A 20,058-nucleotide genomic window follows, 5' to 3' on the forward strand; every position below is an offset into this window, starting at 1 on the left:
CCTTTATAAGTCACATGCTTAGTGATGGGACATCCCTCTGTGTGCAATCTAAGTGTCACATGTGTCTGAGTATAGACACTTTACCTTTCCTGAAAGGCCACAGAGGCGGCAACACCATTAACAAGAAGCACCACTAACCAAACACCATGAAGACTAAGGAGTTCTCCAAACACCAAGAAGACAAAGGAGATCTCCAAGCAACACTACGAAAATCAAGATCTCCAAAAAACACCATAAAGACCAAGGAGATCTCCAAACAAACTGCGAAGACCAAGGAGATCTCCAAACAAGTCAGAGACAAAGTTGTTGAGAAGTATAAGTCAGGGTTGGGTTATAAAAAAAAAAAATCCCAATCTCTGATGATCCCCGGACCACCATCAAATCCTTTTATCAATATTATCCAATGAAAGAACATAGTACCACAACAAACCTGTCAAGAGAAGAAGCCCACTAAAATTCTCAAATTCTCACTGGTGTGTATGTTTCTCTATATCTATATGGACATATACTGTATATCTATTCCTGTATGTGCATGGATGGCTGAGCAGACTCTTTCCCTGCAGTGTGCAGGCAGTGTGATTAGATCACCCGGCACAGGTAGGACACACCTTCCCCAGGTATGTATCTGCTCCGCTGTGAACATTTCTCCAGTATCCTGACTGACGGCTGCAGGCTGACATCATGGCACGGCGCTGGCATCTCGTCCTCGTACTGGTGGTGGTGCTGACCTGCTACAGCGCCTACCGGAACCTTCAGCACCGGGGACAGAGCGCTCAGCGGTAAGTCACTACTAATGGGCTGCAGGAGAACCTGTGTGCAAGACAGGGAGGAAGAAAGACAAAAAGAGAAGAATGAAAGACAAAATTAATAGAGAGCAAAAGAAAATCCAAGAAAGAGAGAAATTAAGATACAAAGAGAGAGAAGCAGAGAAACCGACAGAGTTAAAGAAAGGAAAAAGGAGACAAAGAAAAAAGAGCAAAAGAAAGTCCCAGAATGAAAGAAAGAAAGAAAAATGTAGAGAGAGAAACGGAGAAAGAAAAAGGCAGAGTGAGAAAATGAGAAAGAAAAAGAGTCAGGTGATGAGAAAGAAACAAAGATAAAAAAAGAAAAAAGTGGGAGAGAAAAAAGAAAAATACAGAAGAGATCCAGAAAGAAAGAGAGAAACAAGCGCAAAAAATAGAGAGATAAAGCTACAGAGGGACAGATAAACTGAGAGATTGCAATAAAGATCAAATGAGAGCAAGAAAGAGAGTAAGAAAGCCAGAGACAGAGAAAACGAGGGTGAAAGAGAAACTAAGAGAGGCAGCTACAAAGAGAATGAGGCCGAAAGACAAAGCGAGATAGAGAGTAAAACAGATAGTGAGACAGCGAGAATGCCGAGGTAGAAGAGAAAGGGAGAGAGAAAAGTGAAAGAGAGAGAAGAAGAACGAGTCCCACCTGCGGTGCTGCAGAGGATGGGTGGATCGTGTCCATGCACCATGGGTGAGCAGTGCCTTGTGCATTACCTCCGCCACATGGGTGTAAATGGGGGATCTTCTATCACCAGTTGGTTCAAACAATTCTCATGGAGTTTTTATATGTTTATAACTTGTCGTTATTGCATCTGAGCTCAGTGTAACCCCTGCTTTTCCTGAGAGTGTCACCGCTGATTGATATTTCCCCACCATGTGTTTTCCTCCTTACTATATAATTATACTAAATGTACAAAACAAAAGATAAAAAAAGCATAATAAGCAAATCCCCTGCAGCAAATAAATACCGTATTTTTGGACTATAAGACGCACTTTCCCCCCCCGCAAAAAAATGTGAGGAAAATGGGGGGTGCATCTTATAGTTGGAATGCAGGCTTACCGGCAGAGGTGCGGGGATGATGAGGCGCAGTGAGCGGTATGGCGTGAGCAGGGTCCCTTCCACAGCTGAGGTGACGCAGCGGCCCGGTATCCAAGGTAAGCAGCAGAGCCGTGTGAATCATGGCTTTATCGGTGGCGGCGGCCATCTTCCTGAGGCCGCGCGTGCGCAAATGGAGTGCTCCACTTCCCGGGGCTTCAGGAAAATGGCCACGGGAGGCCGGGCGTGCGCAGATGGAGATCGCGGCAGCCATTTTCCTGAAGCCGAGATCTAAATCTGTGAACTCGCCACCGATAAAGCCATGATTCATCCGGCTCTGCTGCTTACCTTGGATACCGGGCTGCTGCGTCACCTCATCTGTGGAAGGGACCCTGCTCACGCCATACCGCTCACTGCGCCTCATCATCCCTGCACCTCTGCCGCCACCACAGCACTGTTGCAACCCCCCCATGGACACCAGGCCATGGCGTCACCCACCTAAACAGGAAGGGACCCTGCTCAGGTGCACGCCATATCGCCCACCGCATCACCGCACCTCTGCCGACACCATGCCTCCTGTGACACTGCTCTGCCACTGCCAGCCCTGAGGTAAGATACTGTAAATTCAGACAATAAGATGGACCCCCATCTTATAAAAAATCTTTTTTTCTGCAATTTTCACCCCAAATTTGTGGTCCATCTTATGGTCCGGTGCGTCTTATAGTCCAAAAAATACGGTAATCAGCAATAATGAATGAACATAATATAGGGAGCTCAGTTAACATAATATTGATAGAAAAAAAATGTAAAAGTCATTCCACCATGTCATGGTGACCCTAATCGGGATTATTATTTATTATCATAGCGCTTTTTATTCCATGGCACTTTACATGTGAGGAGGGGTATACTCGACTGGTCCAGGAGGAGAGAGGACCCTGCTCAGGAGGGCCCATAATCTATAAGGGATGGGTGAGGATACAGGAGGAGAGAGGACCCTGCCTGTGAGGGCTCACAATCTATAAGGATGGGTGAGGATACAGGAGGAGAGAGGACCCTGCCCACGAGGGCTCACAATCTACAAGGGATGGGTGAGGATACAGGAGGAGAGAGGACCCTGCCCACAAGGGCTCACAATCTACAAGGGATGGGTGAGGATACAGGAGGAGAGAGGACCCTGCCCGTGAGGGCTCACAATCTATAAGGGATGGGTGAGGATACAGGAGGAGAGAGGACCCTGCCCGCGAGGGCTGACAATCTACAAGAGATGGGTGAGGATACAGGAGGAGAGAGGACCCTCCCCGCGAGGGCTCACAATCTACAAGGAATGGGTGAGGATACAGGAGGAGAGAGGACCTTGCCCACGAGGGCTCACAATCTACAAGGGATGGGTGAGGATACAGTAGGCGAGGGTAGAGCTGATCATGCAGCTTTTTGGTGGATCGGTGGTTACTGCAGATTGTAGGCTTGTCGGAAGAGGTGGGTCTTCAGATTCTTTTTGAAGGTTTAGATGGTGGGCCAGAGTCTGATGTGTTGTGGTAGAGAGTTCCAGAGTATGGGGGATGCGCCAGAGAAATCTTGTATGCGATTGTGGGAAGATGAGATAAGAGGGGAGTAGAGAAGGAGATCTTAAGAGGATCAGAGGTTGCGTGCAGGTAATTACGGGATGGCCCTAACCTCTAGTATTAAACCTTATGATTTATCAAATGACATACATGTGGATGATACTATACATGTACTGTAATGTTTAATATTTCCTAGTGAAAACAGTTTTAACATTCAGTGGTGGTTTGTAGCTACTCAAGCCGTAGTCTCTTGTTAAGTAGTACGTCGCCTTCCTTTTTTATTTCTCTTGATGTATACCGGGGCTTTTACTTTTGCTACATTCCAAACCTGGTTACATATTATGTGTTGTATAAATACTTTCTTAGTGGTGATGAACGAGTGTGCTCATCACTTGTCAATAGAGCATCGGGGTGTTGGGTACTCTCGGTAGTCCATCGAGTAACCCTGGTGCTTGAGCACATGCTCGAGTTCCCGTCCCACATGTTTTGCAGCAGTTTGTCAGCCACTAAACATGCAGGGATTGCCTGCCAATCGTGATAATGTCATAGCCATGTTAGTTACTAAAGTTAGCATTGTTCTCTGAACAAAGGTGCTCAAATATTTCAGCATCACTACACACGATCTCCTCATATCCCTCTTGAAACGTGCAGGGTGATAGGCTATAATCAATAAATGGAAATGTAAAGTGCTCCACAGAGTGTCCAAGTGTGGGATCACTTGTCTCCTGGGACCTGCCATGGTGTGAGGAAGGAGGATCAGGGTGAGAATTATGTGTTCCAAACTCTTGGCTAATGAGACTGGACCATGTGGAAGACATACATTCTGCTTTTAGTCTAGGGAGGAAGAGAGTTGTAGTAGCAGAGATAGTGGCAAAATGCAGTCTGTAGACAGGGTGTGACGTTGGTCAATTCTCATGGTCAAGGAGTCCAAGGTCAGAAGCCAGGATGGTATGTCATAAAAAAAGAAGAGACAAAAGCATGGTCAAGTAACGTTCTGAGGTCAGAATACCAGGAGGGTAACAGATTAGGGCAGAAGGGGTAAAACAGATAAACAGGCGGATAGTCAGAACGAAGTCCAAGATCAGGCAACAAAAGATCAAGCATACAGAACTTCCAGCACAAGGAGTACAAATCTCCCAGGCTGAATTTAACTCTGGCAGAGTTCTGAGAGAAACAGCTCAGTTAAGTAGCATGGCAATCACCTGGGATAGTGAACACTTGGAGGCAGCCGACACCTCTCAATCTCAGATTGGATAGTCGAGCTGTTAATCAATATACTGACAGATCAGCACGCCCCTGTACCAGATTGGATGGCCAAGCTGTCAGTTTCTGCATCCCAGACACACTGAGGGGTGGAACCATGACACAGGGATTAGGGTTGTGCAGCCCGTTGACAAATATATAGCTGCAATATGTTTTGGTGAAAAATTTAATATATTTTGTGATCCATTGAGTACTACGTGCTTTGTGGTACATTTTGGTGTTATAAAACACCAAAAAAAGTTGAATTTTTTTCTGGATTAACTTACTCATAGCGTATTCTGGGGTACATTTTTGTAATATCTAACACTCAAAGAAAAGCGTTAACAAATGTTGATGGGTTAAATTTGTCACCTGCACAGTATTTTGTGGTCTATAAAACTAAAGAAAACATAAAAAAATGAGCAGGCATAAATTTCTTAGTCATACAGAATTACGAAGTCTGTGGTACATTTCTGTGACATAAAACCCACCCACAAAGCATAAAAAAAATTAGCTGCGTTACAATTCACAACTAGTGTTGAGCATTCCGATACCGCAAGTATCGGGTATCGGCCGATACTTGCGGTATCGGAATTCCGATACCGAGTTCCGATACTTTTGTGGTATCGAGAATCGGTATCGGGATTGACATCAATGTGTAAAATAAAGAATTAAAATAAAAAGTAGGGATATACTCACCTCTCCGAAGGCCCCTGGACTTTACCGCCGTAACCGGGAGCCGTTGTTCCTAAGAATGCGCGCTTGAAGGACCTCAGATGACGTCACGGCTTCTGATTGGTCACGTAGCGGTCGCGTGACCGCTCACGTGACCAATCAGAAGCCGCGACGTCATCTAAGGTATTTCAAGCGCTTGAAAGACCTTAGATGACGTCACGGCTTGTGATTGGTCGCGTAGCGGTCACACGACGGCTACGCGACCAATCACAAGCCGTGACGTCATCTGAGGTCCTTCAAGCGCGCATTCTTAGGAACAACAGCTCCCGGTTACGGTGGTAAAGTCCAGGGGCCGTCGGAGAGGTGAGTTTATCCCTATTTTTTATTTTAATTCTTTATTTTACACATTGATATGGATCCCAGGGCCTGAAGGAGAGTTTCCTCTCCTTCAGACCCTGGGAACCATCAGGATACCTTCCGATACTTGGTGTCCCATTGACTTGTATGGGTATCGGGTATCGGTATCGGCGATATCCGATACTTTTCGGGTATGGGCCGATACTATACGATACCGATACTTTCAAGTATCGGATGCTATCGCGCAACACTATTCACAACCAAACACTATTCCATGGTCTGGGGTATATGTCTTTTATACTTAACACTCCTAAAATTGTTAAAAATTGTCTTGATTACAGTTCTCACCCATACACTATTCCATGGTCTGTCGTACATTTCTTTGATCTATCATACAGAAAAAAAGCTTAGAACAAATTTTGCGGGCATAAATTTCTCGACCGTACAGTCTTCTGTGATCTGGGGTACATTTCTGTGATATCTAACTCTTCTAAAATGCAGTTATCATTTTTCTGGGTTAAATTTCTACCCATACAGTATTATGTGCTTTGTGGTACATTTCTGTGGCAAATAACACTAAAGAAAAGCGCAAAAACATTTTCTGTATTGAACTTGATTGTCATCCATACACTTTTGTGTTCATTCTGTTACATTACGGTGGTGGTAATAAATTCTCAAAAACCACTGTGACTGCTGCAGGTGACTAATGATTTTCTGTTATTAAAAATAAACTTGGTTTTAAGCCTTGTAGCAATTAGAAAATGCATAAGGTGTGGGATAAAGGACAAGGAAGTGGAAGTGCTGATGATGGTGCACGTAGATGCCTAGGACACGGGGCAGGTGCGACTACGCCTGTTGCTGTAGCACAATACATTCACCCCTCCATGACACATAGGTTCCTGTCCCACTTTGCCGGGACGCACGGTTGGTTGGATAGCAGTTAATGCTTCCAGCAAGTTTGTCAGTAGTGATGAGTGAGCATGCTCGCCACTACTCGATCCTCACAAGAGCATTGCAGTGCTCGCGATGCTCGGAACTCGGCGACTATTTGTGGCTTGGCTTGGTGTGAGTTCGGGTCCCGAACCTGCATGTTTGGCGCTCTTTAGAGAGCACTGTAATGCAGCAGCCATCTTTGTTGTGGTATTACAGTGATTGGCTGGCCGCACAGCGTCATCAAGTCTATAAGAGACCTGGCACCGCCCTGCTCGTCACAGTCTGCAACGGACTCAGCGAGTGTAGGGAGAGATTGTCAATTTTAAAGTTAATGTAGGTATACCATCTGTAATACAAAAATGCATCTCAGCCAACAGTCCTTCTGAGGACTAATCAAGGTGTATATACAGTTAGGTCCATATATATATATATGAACATTTTTCTAATTTTGGTTATAGACATTACCGCAATGAATTTTAAACAAAACAATTCAGATGCAGTTGAAGTTCAGACTTTCAGCTTTCATTTGAGGGTATCCACATTAAAATTGGATGAAGGGTTTAGGAGTTTCAGCTCCTTAACATGTGCCCCCTGTTTTTAAAGGGACCAAAAGTAATTGGACAATTGACTCCAAGGCTATTTCATGGACAGGTGTGGGCAATCCCTTTGTTATGTCATTCTCACTTAAGCAGATAAAAGGCCTGGAGTTGATTTGAGATGTGGTGCTTGCATTTGGAAGGTTTTGCTGTGAAGTAAAGTAAACATGAGGTCAAAGGAGCTCTCCATGCAGGTGAAACAAGCCATCCTTAAGCTGCGAAAACACAAAAAACCCATTTGAGAAATTGCTACGATCAGGGCTGCCACTAGAAATTTCGGGGCCCCATACTGGCAAATTTTTCGGGGCCCCCTTGAGACTCCGCCCAGGCTCCACCCCAGCCCCGCCTCCACGCTCCACCACTCAAACTGTCAACAGTCCCACCGCTCTCTCTTGAAAAATCTCCACTTCTCACCTATCACACATTGACATTTCCCATCACCAGATCACACATGTAGCCGGCAGCTTTTGTTTTGGCCAATAGATTTTTTTAAGCCACCAAAATGACAAGGTAGACACTTTTGGCCGGGCCCTACTCTACTGTAACCTATTAAATATTTGTTAAAATATGCAGTACAATTTAGGTATATTTTTATTTTTCAATTTTTAAAATGACCTATAATACCACATACAAGGAACAAATACCACAGCACCATGACCAGACACCATATTATCACCACAGTGACCTATAATACTATCTACAAGGCACAAATACCGCCACACCATGACCAGATGACATATTACCACCACAGTGATCGAATAATATCAAATACAAGGAACAAATACCACAACATCATGACCAGACCACATATTACCAACACATAGTGACTGAATACTACAATACTGATCAATAATAAAAAAAAACACAATACTATCACCATAAGTGCCATTATACACAGGAGATCTGTACTTAGTATGCAGTGTCTGTCTACAGGTAATACAGTGATGACCAGTGACATTATACACAGGAGCTCTGTATATAGTCTATAGGTAATCCAGTGATCACTGGTGATATTATACACAGGACCTCTGTATATAGTATATAGTGTATAGTGTCAATGTATAGGTAACACACTGACTCACCAGTGACGTCTCTAGGTGAAGTCCTTCATCTTTCATCCCGCACAGACCACCATCACTTCATGCAGCCAGGACTCGTTTCTGCAGGAAATAACACAGTTATCTCGAGTTTCACTTGCAGAACACATTACTTAATTTTCCCAACTTCTACATTACACCACATGAAGAAGGCAACATAGTGTCAATCTACACAGTAATAGGACCGCCCCTCCATTTAAAACAGTGTACTCAAAAAATAAAATAAATACATCACTGCAGTAATAATATCCCTTAATTAGCCCCTATGGTAATAATATTCGCCATCCTGGCCCCGTGTGTCTCATTCCTGGCATCAGCCATATGTTCTCCCATCCTGCCCTAATGAGTATCCATCCTGCCCCATATGATCTCCCCATCCTGCCCCATCTGTCTCCATCGTATCCATCCTGCCCCATGATCCTGCCCCATCTGTCTCCAATCCTGCCTCCAGTGTCTCCAATCATGCCCGTATCACCATTCTGCCCCATCTCCAATCAGGCCCCCATTTCTGCAATCATGCCTCCTGTGTCTCAATTCTTCCCCATCTGTTTCCATTCCTGCCCCAGTGTCTCCAGTCATGCCCCAGTGTCTCCAGTCATGCCCCAGTGTCTCCAGTCATGCCGCCATGTCTGTCATCCTGCCCCGTGTCTCCAATCATGCCCTTTTTCTCCTTTCTGCCCCCGTGTCCAGCTTTCTGCCCCTGTGTCCAGCTTTCTGCCCGTGTCCAGCTTTCTGCCCCCGTGTCCAGCTTTCTGCCCGTGTCCAGCTTTCTGCCCATGTCCAGCTTTCTGCCCCAATGTCCAGCGTTCTGCTCCTGTGTCCTGCTTGATGCCCCCTGTGTCCTGCTTTCTGCCCCCCTGTGTCCTGCTTTCTGCCCCCCCTGTGTCCTGCTTTCTGCCCCCCTGTGTCCTGCTTTCTGCCCCCCTGTGTCCAGCTTTCTGCCCCCCCTGTATCCAGCTTTCTGCCCCCCCTGTGCCCAGCTTTCTGCCTGTGTGCATCTTTCTGCCCCAATGTCCAGCGTTCTGCCCGTGTCCAGCGTTCTGCCCGTGTCCAGCTTTCTGACCGTGTCCAGCTTTCTGTTCGTGTCCAGCTTTCTGCCCCCCTCTGTCCTGCTTTCTGCCCCCCTGTGTCCTGCTTTCTGCCCCCCCGTGTCCTGCTTTCTGCCCCCCCTGTAGCCAGCTTTCTGCCCCCCCTGTGCCCAGCTTTCTGCCCCCCCTGTGCCCAGCTTTCTGCCCGTGTGCAGCTTTCTGCCCCTGTGTGCATCTTTCTGCCCCAATGTCCAGCGTTTTGCCCGTGTCCAGCATTCTGCCCCTGTGTCCAGCTTTCTGCCCCTGTGTCCAGCTTTCTGCCCCCGTGTCCAGCTTATTGCCCCTGTGTCCAGCTTTCTGCCCGTGTCCAGCTTTCTGCCCCTGTGTCCAGCTTTCTGCCCCTGTGTCCAGCTTTCTGCCCCTGTGCCCAGCTTTCTGCCCCTGTGCCCAGCTTCCTGCCCCTGTGCCCAGCTTTCTGCCCCTGTGCCCAGCTTTCTGCCCGTGTGCAGCTTTCTGCCCGTGTGCAGCTTTCTGCCCCAATGTCCAGCGTTCTGCCCCCCTCTGTCCAGCATTCTGCCCCACTGTGTCCAGCGTTCTGCCCCCCTCTGTCCAGCGTTCTGCCCCCCTCTGTCCAGCGTTCTGCCCCCCCTCTGTCCAGCATTCTGCCCCCCCTCTGTCCAGCGTTCTGCCCCCCCTCTGTCCAGCGTTCTGCCCCCCTTCTGTCCAGCGTTCTGCCCCCCCTCTGTCCAGCGTTCTGCCCCCCCTCTGTCCAGCGTTCTGCCCCCCCTCTGTCCAGCGTTCTGCCTCCCTGTGTCCAGCGTTCTGCCCCCTCCTGTGTCCAGCGTTCTGCCCCCACTGTGTCCAGCGTTCTGCCCCCCCTGTGTCTAGCGTTCTGCCCCCCCTGTGTCCAGCGTTCTGCCTCCCTGTGTCCAGCGTTCTGCCCCCTCCTGTGTCCAGCATTCTGCACTCCTGTGTCCAGCGTTCTGCCCCCCCTGTGTCCAGCGTTCTGCCCTCCCCTGTGTCCAGCGTTCTGCCCCCCCCCCGTGTCCAGCGTTCTGCCCCCCGTGTCTAGCGTTCTGCCCTCCTGTGTCCAGCATTCTGCCCCCTCCTGTGTCCAGCACTCTGCCCCCCCTGTGTCCAGCGCTCTGCCCTCCTGTGTCCAGCGCTCTGCCCCCCCGTGTCCAGCGTTCTGCCCTCCTGTGTCCAGCGTTCTGCCCTCCTGTGTCCAGCGTTCTGCCCCCTCCTGTGACCAGCGTTCTGCCCCCCCTGTGTCCAGCGTTCTGCCCCCCCTGTGTCCAGCGTTCTGCCCCCCCTGTGTCCAGCGCTCTGCCCCCCTGTGTCCAGCGTTCTGCCCCCCGTGTCCAGCGTTCTGCCCCCCCTGTGTCCAGCGTTCTGCCCCCCCTGTGTCCAGCGCTCTGCCCCCCTGTGTCCAGCGTTCTGCCCCCCCTGTGTCCAGCGTTCTGCCCCCGTGTCCAGCGTTCTGCCCCCCTGTGTCCAGCGCTCTGCCCCCCTGTGTCCAGCGCTCTGCCCCCCTGTGTCCAGCGCTCTGCCCTCCTGTGTCCAGCATTCTGCCCCCTCCTGTGTCCAGCATTCTGCCCCCTCCTGTGTCCAGCGTTCTGCCCCCGTGTCCAGCGCTCTGCCCCCCTGTGTCCAGCGCTCTGCCCCCCTGTGTCCAGCGCTCTGCCCCCCTGTGTCCAGCGCTCTGCCCCCCTGTGTCCAGCGCTCTGCCCCCTGGGCCCCCCCCCTTCCCCCCCCTTCCCCCCCCGGATCGCCGCTCTCAATTAAAAAAAAAAAAAAGTTCTACTTACCTCCAGCGCTCCTGCTCTCTGCACGCAGCTGCAGCGTGCACTCGCTGGCGACTGACAATGACGTCAGACGCCGGCGACATGCACGCTGCGGCTGACGTCAGCTGCCAGCCTCAGATTGGCTTGCGGCTGTTAACTATTGACGTGCGGGCGTGGGCCCGCACTTCAATAGCGCTGCAGCACCGGCCGCAGCTAAGGGCCCGGTTCAGCCTGCGGCTGCCGGTAGGGGCCCGGTGGGCAGATGAGACGGGGCCCCATGCGGGCCCCCTCTGCCCACCGGGCCCCATACGCCAGTCACGGCTGTAATGCCCTGATGGCGGCCCTGCTCATCACACTTGGACACTCTGAAGAGCTGTTCACTTTTCCATTTATAGATTTGGGACTCTCGCCCAGTCCACTTGAAGCAGGGCAAGAAGTGATAGCATGTAACGATGCCCAAATATTTGCGCAGCCATGGTCACATGAAGGCGACGGTGGGAACGTGTCAGAAGAGGTGGACAATTATGAGACACAATTGCCAGAAAGTCATGAGGAGGACCAGGGTGCAGAAGTGTAAGACGAGGTGGGGGATGATACAGTAACTGACCCAAGCTGGCAGGAGGAAATGCAGTGCGAGGACAGCAGCACATAGGGGGAGGGAGGTGAAGCACCCCGACAGGCAGGAATAAGCAGTGTGGTGGCCGCAGACAGAAGGCGGGCAACCGTTCCCCGTAACACCAACATGATTGATGTTGCCAGTCCAACTGTTAGGTCTTCCTGAGTCTGGTTATTTTTTAAAGACTCTGACGATAACCCCAAACAGGTAATTTGCAGCACCTGCCAGCCCAGCATCTGTAGGAGTAGTAAAACTACCAGCATGAATATCGCCAGCATGATCAGGCACATGGCAGAAAAGCACCCGACTTTGTCAGCGGAAACCCGAGGTCCAGGAACAGTGTCTGCGAGTGACAGCTGCTTTTTCCGCTGTTGTGCATTCAAGCCAATCCTTTGTCCATGGTGCATGTGAAGATGCCTCCTGCCCTGCACCTGTTGTTGCACTCACTCAACTAGCACCATCAGCAAGCACCTCCACGTCTTTGTCCCAGCGAAGCATTCAGTTGTCCTTATCCCAGTCCTTGGAAAGCAAGCACAAATATGCAGCCAATGCCCCACAGGACACACTACTACATTCCCACATTTAAAAACTGTTTGCGCTCGAAATGTTGCCTTTTAGGTTCATGAAGACGGAAGCTTTCTGCAACTTGATGGCAGCGGCCATCCTTCGGTAAAATTTCAATTTTATTTTACTGAAATTATTTTTTTTTTTAAATCCTTTTTAATCTTTGCCTTATATAAAAGTTGTTATTGAGGAAAGAATGATTTTAAACATTTATTTAATGTAAACTCCAATTTCTTATCGATTAATAATTTTTTTTGTCAGTCCTTAAAATGGACTAAAAGTGTGACGAGATTGTTCTCGGGAGTGATGCTTCCAGGGGAATTGCTCAGTTCGAATAATGAGAATGCAAGCCTTTTAGTATTCACTAATCTCTACTGGGAACCCAAGCAGATGCTGGGAGCAAGATTGAGTCTCGTTTGTGGAACTTGTCACTTTTTTAGGTACACTCGGGTATTAAGCATAATTTCGGGCTTAAAAAAAAGAAAGAAAAAGTTTTCGATACTGGCAATATAGATATTTTGATAAGCTGGTCACACAAAATCTAAAATCTACTGACATAGAGTATAGGCTTTGTATGTTTAAGCTGTATTATCATTAAACATTTTATTACCCTAGACCACTGAGAACGTTCTCATTAATATTTTTACTATCCTAGAGCCTTTATTAGACAAAAATGTGTAAACTATACGTGCAAGTCCCAACTTGATCTAACCCAACTTCTGCATTATGATTACAGGCTGAGGAGAACCTACATGGAACTTCCGGAAGCCGAATGTCTGCACCTGAAATCTCTCATATTTAATTCTACCATGAAAAAGTGAGTAATGACCGGAGATTCTCGTCAGCCGGGAGCAGTACAGACAATTTCTACAGCAGATCCATTTGATTTCACTGTTATTTGTGCTTTGAATTCATGATGTGCCCTCTCACCACTTGGGGAATCCTTCTTGAATTTGTCTACTTATGGATTCGCTCTGTAAGCCTTTGTTTAATTTGATTCAGTTGCGAAAACTACTGTACATGCCAATGATCGCATGGCCAACCGCCCAAATTCACGGCTTGTAAGACATGTAAAATGGAAAATAATTAACCAGCTCCTGTGACGTCAGGTTTTACGTTCATACAACTTGGACCCTGAGAAGATCAGACACTGTACAATGAAGTCCCGGATGTGGCCATACAGTGGGTCGACCTTTAACCGTCTGAGACAATGGAAATGTTTACATATAGATGTAAGCCATAATCCGACTATTTACTCAGGTGTAAAAGTACCAAGTGTATCACTAAAGGTACCGTCACACTCAGCGACGCTGAAGCGATATAGACAACGAGCCGTTCGCTGCAGCGTCGCTGTTTAGGTCGCTGTAGAGACGTCAAACACAGCAGCTCCACAACGATGCAGGAGCGATCCTGTGACGTAACGGTGACTCACTTATCGTTCTCACAGGTCGTTAGCTCCATGTTTAACATTGCTGGCATCGTTGCTTTTGCTGTCAAACATGACGATACACGCCGACCTGACGACCAAATAAAGTTCTGGACTTCTAGCTCCGACCAGCGATGGCACAGCGGGATCCAGATCATTGCTGCGTGTCAAACACAACGAGATCACTATCCAGGACGCTGCAATGTCACGGATCGTTGTCGTTCTCGTTGTAAAGTTGCTGAGTGTGAAGGTACCTTAAGTAAATTGTCAAATCCCCATTATCTCTGTCTATAGATAAATGTCAGGACACTTGCTTTATTATCCAGCCTCATAATACCCTCTCGGACCCCAACCTGGCACATCGGTCATAAAACATATATAAAGAAATGAGCAAATCTCCAGATATTTGATTCAAGCAGATTTGCTCATTTCATGATGGAAATTAGAGAAATCAATAAATGACTCTGTAGGGAATGGGTTACATTTTTTTTGGTCCCAAGAAATCATCACATCTTTTAAAATTGTAATTGTAAATTAAACAAGGAAGGAAAATTTTTCCAAAAATGTAATTTGCACTGAAAATCACAGGTGCTCCAGTTGTCATAAGAAATGTATGTATCGCTCTGTGGTCTCTTAGGACTGAATCTGACAGACACCTTTCAATCTGTTTACCACGAACACAGCCTAACTGATATCAAAGTGTTTTCACCAAAGAAATGAATGAAAATCCAGTAATTACCAATGAAAATGATATTAAATGGGAGCAAAAAGCAAAGGTTTTCATCAGAGGCTCTATATGTTTGTAAGTGCCACAATACATATCCCTGCGTGTGTAAGTTTGGAGGCTTGCCCTTCTGCAAATGCACCTATGCTTATGATCCCTCCTTCAGCCTATCCACCAAATGTATATATTGTAAAGAAGCAGCTGAAAACATCCTTTATGAGAGGTGTGTGTCACAGAGGCGGCCAGCCTTCGTGATATAGGTATCGTAGACGAAGGCTCCAGCAGCTGTCAATTGCTGCAAGGGCTTTTAATGTAGAATTAGTGATGAGCGAACGTGTTTGCCAGTACTCGTTACTCGCCCGAGTGTCAGTGTGCTTGTTGTACTCAGCGAGCATCGAGCATGTCTGGGATTATTCGCCGGGAACTCGGTTCTCCACCCATCATTTTTGGCGGACTTTAGAGACCAGATCAACATGCAGGGATTGTCTGCCAGCACTGTGACGTGGCAGCCATCTTTCTTGTGGTCTTGCAGTGATTGGCTCACCGCACAGCATCATCAGGGGTATAAGAGACCTGGCGCCATCCAGTTCGGAGCATTCAGCTCCGGAATCAGACAGTGTAGGGAGAGCAGCTGCTGAGATAGGGTCATATTTGGGGATTTCTTAGTCAGTGTGGGATCTACCATCCTAAACTCATTAAATCCAGCTAAACCAACAGTCCTTCTAAGGACTAATTCCGGAGTATACAGGTTGCAGTGTCAGGTAGGCAGGGGAGTGATTGTGGCTCTATACATATCAGTGCAAGGCCTGCAGGCACAGTATGTGTGTATATAGATATCACTGCATACATCAAGAGGGTCCATTACTGTCTGCTGCTGCTACCTAGAGCGTATATTGACCGTATATACCTAGCCCCAGGTATAATTGGCTAGGAAATTATTTTTTGCCAGGATAATAGAGATTATTTTACTACAAAGCAATCCAGAGTCCTTTTTTTTCTCCATTTGGTTTTTGACACTGCAGAATACAGCCAGATCCTTTTCCTAGCACAGCGTGAAAATCCAGAAATTTTAAAGGGGTCACAAAAATCACTTATGAGTGCGCAGAAAAATCTTTCATTTTTTTGTGGTACGGTAGAGTAGAATTTTTTTTGAGTTTCTTACACAATTTCTTGACACCATTTTTCTGAAACCCCCCAAAATACATAGAGGCCACATAATTTACAGTGTGGTATATCTTTGACAGGCCTCATAAATTCCAGTTTTTTTCCTGTCTGTTTATTTTTTTCCTGTCTACTTATACACAGCACTATTTTGCATTGAAAAAAATAAAAATATACAGGCCACATATTTGGCAGTGTGATATTTCCGTAACAGGCCTCATCTCATTTTCTGATCTTCCTCACCCTGCTATTCCTTGTATGTATGTCTGCTTGCTGCTTTTACTGTTTGTTTTTTTTCCCCTTCCCCTGCATGTTTTCTTGTTTTAATTCCTTGATGCCGATACACAGTTTGGCTTTATCTTTCCATTTGGATCTATTTCCCCTTGCATTTCCCCTCTGACTTCTAATTAATCCCCCCCTGTGTCTGTGACCAGTCTTCCTGCTGCCCCTCCCTCCTGATCACACCTGGCCTATTTCATGAGCTCTTAGCCTGTTATAAATTCAGAGACACAGGTCTGTCTGGATCGTGGTCTGTCCCTAGAAGGATGTCTCTAAAAAGATAACAGCAAATATGACAGCAGAAATATGCCAGAAATGAGCCAGAAGTGAACATAAGATAAGACTAACCACTGTTAATAAATTTCTTTCCGTTTCCACCACAGTTATTCTCATCATGCTGACATATGCTCTAACAGTTTTGGCTCCATTACTCCTCACTCTCCTTCGCTATCCTCAAACCCCAGCACCCCCTAACCAAGTAATCTCTCCTTCCCTCCTGCCTCCCCACCTGACCTCCTCTGCTGACCTGCTCCTCAACCTTAGATCTCTCCTAATAAAACACAAAACAAGCTGTCCACTCTCCTTCTCCCACCTGGGCCCCCAAATCTCATACCTCCTATCGCTTCCAACCCAATATAAACACCCAAAATCTTGCCCACATCAAATCCATGCCCATGACACCCACCCCCCTGCACCCTCTCTTTGGATCACTGTGGAATGTCTGCTCCATCTGCAATAAACTCCACGTGATTCACGACCTCTTTACCTCTCGTAATCTTTTCTTTCTGGGCATCACCGAAACATGGCTGACACCCTCTGACACAGCCTCCCCTGCTTCTCTATGTAACGGTGGCCTCCACTTCACCCACACTCCTCGCCCTGGCAACAAACATGGTGGAGGAGTGGGCCTTCTCCTTTCTTCCAACTGTACCTTTAACCCAATCCCACCTCTACCCTCCCTTATCCTCCCCTCTTTTGAAGTCCACTCTGTCCGCATTTACTCCCCTTACAGCCTCTAAATGACCATCATATACCGACCTCCAGGCCCATACACTGCCTTTATTGACCAATTCTCCACCTGGCTCCTTCACTTTCTGTCTGCTGACATTCCCACCATCATTATGGGTGACTTCAACATCCCCATTGACACCCACCAGTCAGCAGCCTCCAAACTTATGTCCCTTACTTCACCCTTTGGACTTACTCAGTGGTCCTCCTCAGCCACCCACACAGAGACACATATTAGACCTGGTCTTCACCCATTTATGCTCCCTATCTAATTTCACAACCTCCCCTCTCCCTCTATCTGACCACCATCTACTCACTTTCTCATCCCTGTCCTCCTCACCTGTCACCCATGTCCAGCACCATGCGCACCCACGCAGGAACCTCGCACACCTAGACACCCACACACTGTCTGACTCTATCCTACCACTGTCCTCTATATCCTCACTCCACGACACAGACACTGCCACTGCTTTCTACAATGCCACTCTTGCATCAGCTATTGACACGGCCGCCCCTGTCATGCATAGCAGAGTGCGACGAACCAGTAGACAACCCTGACACAATAACATCACAAAAAAGCTTCGGCAAGTGTCCAGAAATGCAGAACGGTGTTGGAAGAAAACGCATTCGCAAGATAATTTCACTGCACTCAAGCAAGCAACACTGGCATTCAAATCAGCTCTCACCTCTGCTAAACAGGCCTACTTCACAACCCTCGTATCTTCCTTTTCCCACAACCCCAAACAGTTGTTCAACACTTTTAACCCCCTCCTCTGCCCACTACTGCCCCCTCCGAGTTTCCTAATCGTTGCCGTGGACTTTGCCATGCACTTCAAAAATAAGATAGACCAAACAAGGCAAGTCTTTGTTGTCCAACCACCACAACCCCTTTGTATGAGAGACCAATGCCCAAAGCCCATAACTTCACTCTCCAAAATCTCTGAAGGGGAGCTTGCTCATCTTCTCTCCAAATCACACCTCACCACTTGTGCACTTGACCCCATCCCACCTCCTCCCCAACCTCACCACCACATTAATCCCACCCCTAACCCATCTCATCAACCTATCACTAACTTCTGGTACCATCCCCTCTGCCTTCAAACATGCCACAATCACACCTATCCTCAAAAAGTCATCCCTTGACCCAAGCGGTATGTCCAGCTATCGCCCCATATCTTTGCTCCCATTTTCTTCCAAACTCCTTGAGCAGTACATCCATGCTGAACTTTCCTCTCACTTTGCATCTAACTCTCTCTTCGACAACCTACAATCTGGCTATCTTGCCCACCATTCCACTGAGACTGCCCTGACTAAAATTACTAACAACTTACTTACAGCTAAAGCTACAGACAATTCTTTATACTCCTCCTCCTAGACCTGTCCTCTGCCTTCGACACAGTTGACCACTGACTCCTACTACAGATCCTCTCTTCCTTTGGGGTCAAAGACCTTGCCCTAACTTGGATCTCCTCATACCTTGCCAACCGCAAGGTTGTTTGTTTTGCTGGTTCCTCCTCCTCTCACCTTCCCCTTACTGTTGGGGTTCCTCAAGGATCAGTCCTAGGCCCCCTCCTCTTCTCTTTGTATACTGCCCCTATTGGACAAACAATCAGTAGATTTGGTTTCCAGTACCATCTCTATGCTGACGACACCCAATTATATACCTCTTCTCCTGTTATCACGCCGACCTTTTTAGAAAACACCAGTGATTGTCTTACCGCTGTCTCTAACATCATGTCCTCCCTCTATCTGAAACTGAACCTGTCAAAAACTGAACTCCTCGTGTTCTCTCCCTCTACAAACCTACCTTTGCCCGACATTGCCATCTCTGTGTGCGGTTCCACCATTACTCCAAAGCAACATGCCCGCTGCCTTGGAGTCATCCTTGATTCCGAGCTTTCATTCACCCCCCACATCCGATCACTGGCTCGCTCTTCTTATCTGCATCTCAAAAACATTTCCAGAATTCGCCCTTTTCTTACTTTCGACTCTGCAAAAACTCTTACTGTCTCACTTATTCATTCTCGTCTGGACTATTGTAACTCTCTACTAATTGGCCTACCTTTTACCAGACTCTCCCCGCTCCAATCTGTCCTGAATGTTGCTGCCAGGATCATATTCCTCGCCAACCGTTACACCGATGCCTCTACCTTGTGCCAGTCATTACACTGGCTACCCATCCAATCCAGAATCCAGTACAAAACTACTACCCTCATCCACAAAGCACTCCATGGCTCAGCACCACCCTACATCTCCTCTCTGGTCTCAGTCTACCAACCTACCCGTGCCCTCCGCTCTGCTAATGACCTCAGGTTAGCATCCTCAATAATCAGAACCTCCCACTCCCGTCTCCAAGACTTTACACGTGCGGCGCCGATTCTTTGGAATGCACTACCTAGGTTAATACGATTAATCCCCAATCCCCACAGTTTTAAGCGTGCCCTAAAAACGCATTTGTTCAGACTGGCCTACCGCCTCAACGCATTAACCTAACTATCCCTGTGTGGCCTATTAATAAAAAACAACAACATAATCACGTTCCTCCATCATGTTCTCATACACTTTATGCAGTTAATAGCCTCTGTGTCTGTACTGTTACATACTTAGGCAGTTAACTGGTTCATGCAGCTTTACATGAACACCCGAGCCTTACACTATGGCTGGTCCAAATAACTAAAGCAATTGTTACCATCCACCTCTTGTGTCTCCCCTTTTCCTCATAGATTGTAAGCTTGCGAGCAGCAGGGCCCTCTGTTGTGAATTTGGATTCTGGGCTCCCCCGGTGGCTACTGGTGGAATTGAACTTGTGACATCATCTTCCCTGTTCACCTGTTCTGATTAGATCTGGGTGTCGCTATATAACCTGGCTTCTTTGTTAGATGCTTGCCGGTCAACAATGTTATCAGAAGCCTCTCTGTGCTTGTTCCTGCTCCCAGACATCTACTAGATAAGTTGGACATTCGTCCATGTTTTGTTTTTGTATTTTGGTTCCAGTTCACAGCTGCAGTTTCGTTACTGTGTCTGGAAAGCTCTTGTTGATCAGGAATTGCCACTCTGGTATTATGAGTTAATGCCAGAGTCCTAAAGTAATTTCTGGATGTGTTTTGTTAGGGTTTTCTACTGACCATGAAAGTATGCTTTCTGTCTTCTGCTATCTAGAAAGCGGACCTCAAATTTGC

At 47.4% G+C, this 20,058-nt stretch overlaps 1 protein-coding gene across 1 annotated transcript in view; it reads left to right on the forward strand.

Moving 5' to 3' along the window:
* Window positions 1-593: 593 nt before the first annotated feature.
* The window catches only part of LOC143774201 (alpha-N-acetylneuraminide alpha-2,8-sialyltransferase-like), a 132,520-nt gene continuing 113,055 nt past the window's right edge, over window positions 594-20,058 (forward strand). Inside the window, exons 1-2 of the mRNA XM_077261575.1 lie at window positions 594-779; window positions 13,018-13,098. Coding sequence (XP_077117690.1) covers window positions 682-779; window positions 13,018-13,098 — 179 coding nt within the window. The 5' untranslated portion in view covers window positions 594-681. The remainder of the gene's footprint in view (window positions 780-13,017; window positions 13,099-20,058) is intronic.

Source organism: Ranitomeya variabilis, chromosome 5, assembly GCF_051348905.1.
Source record: "Ranitomeya variabilis isolate aRanVar5 chromosome 5, aRanVar5.hap1, whole genome shotgun sequence".
NCBI classification, from domain to species: domain Eukaryota; kingdom Metazoa; phylum Chordata; class Amphibia; order Anura; family Dendrobatidae; genus Ranitomeya; species Ranitomeya variabilis.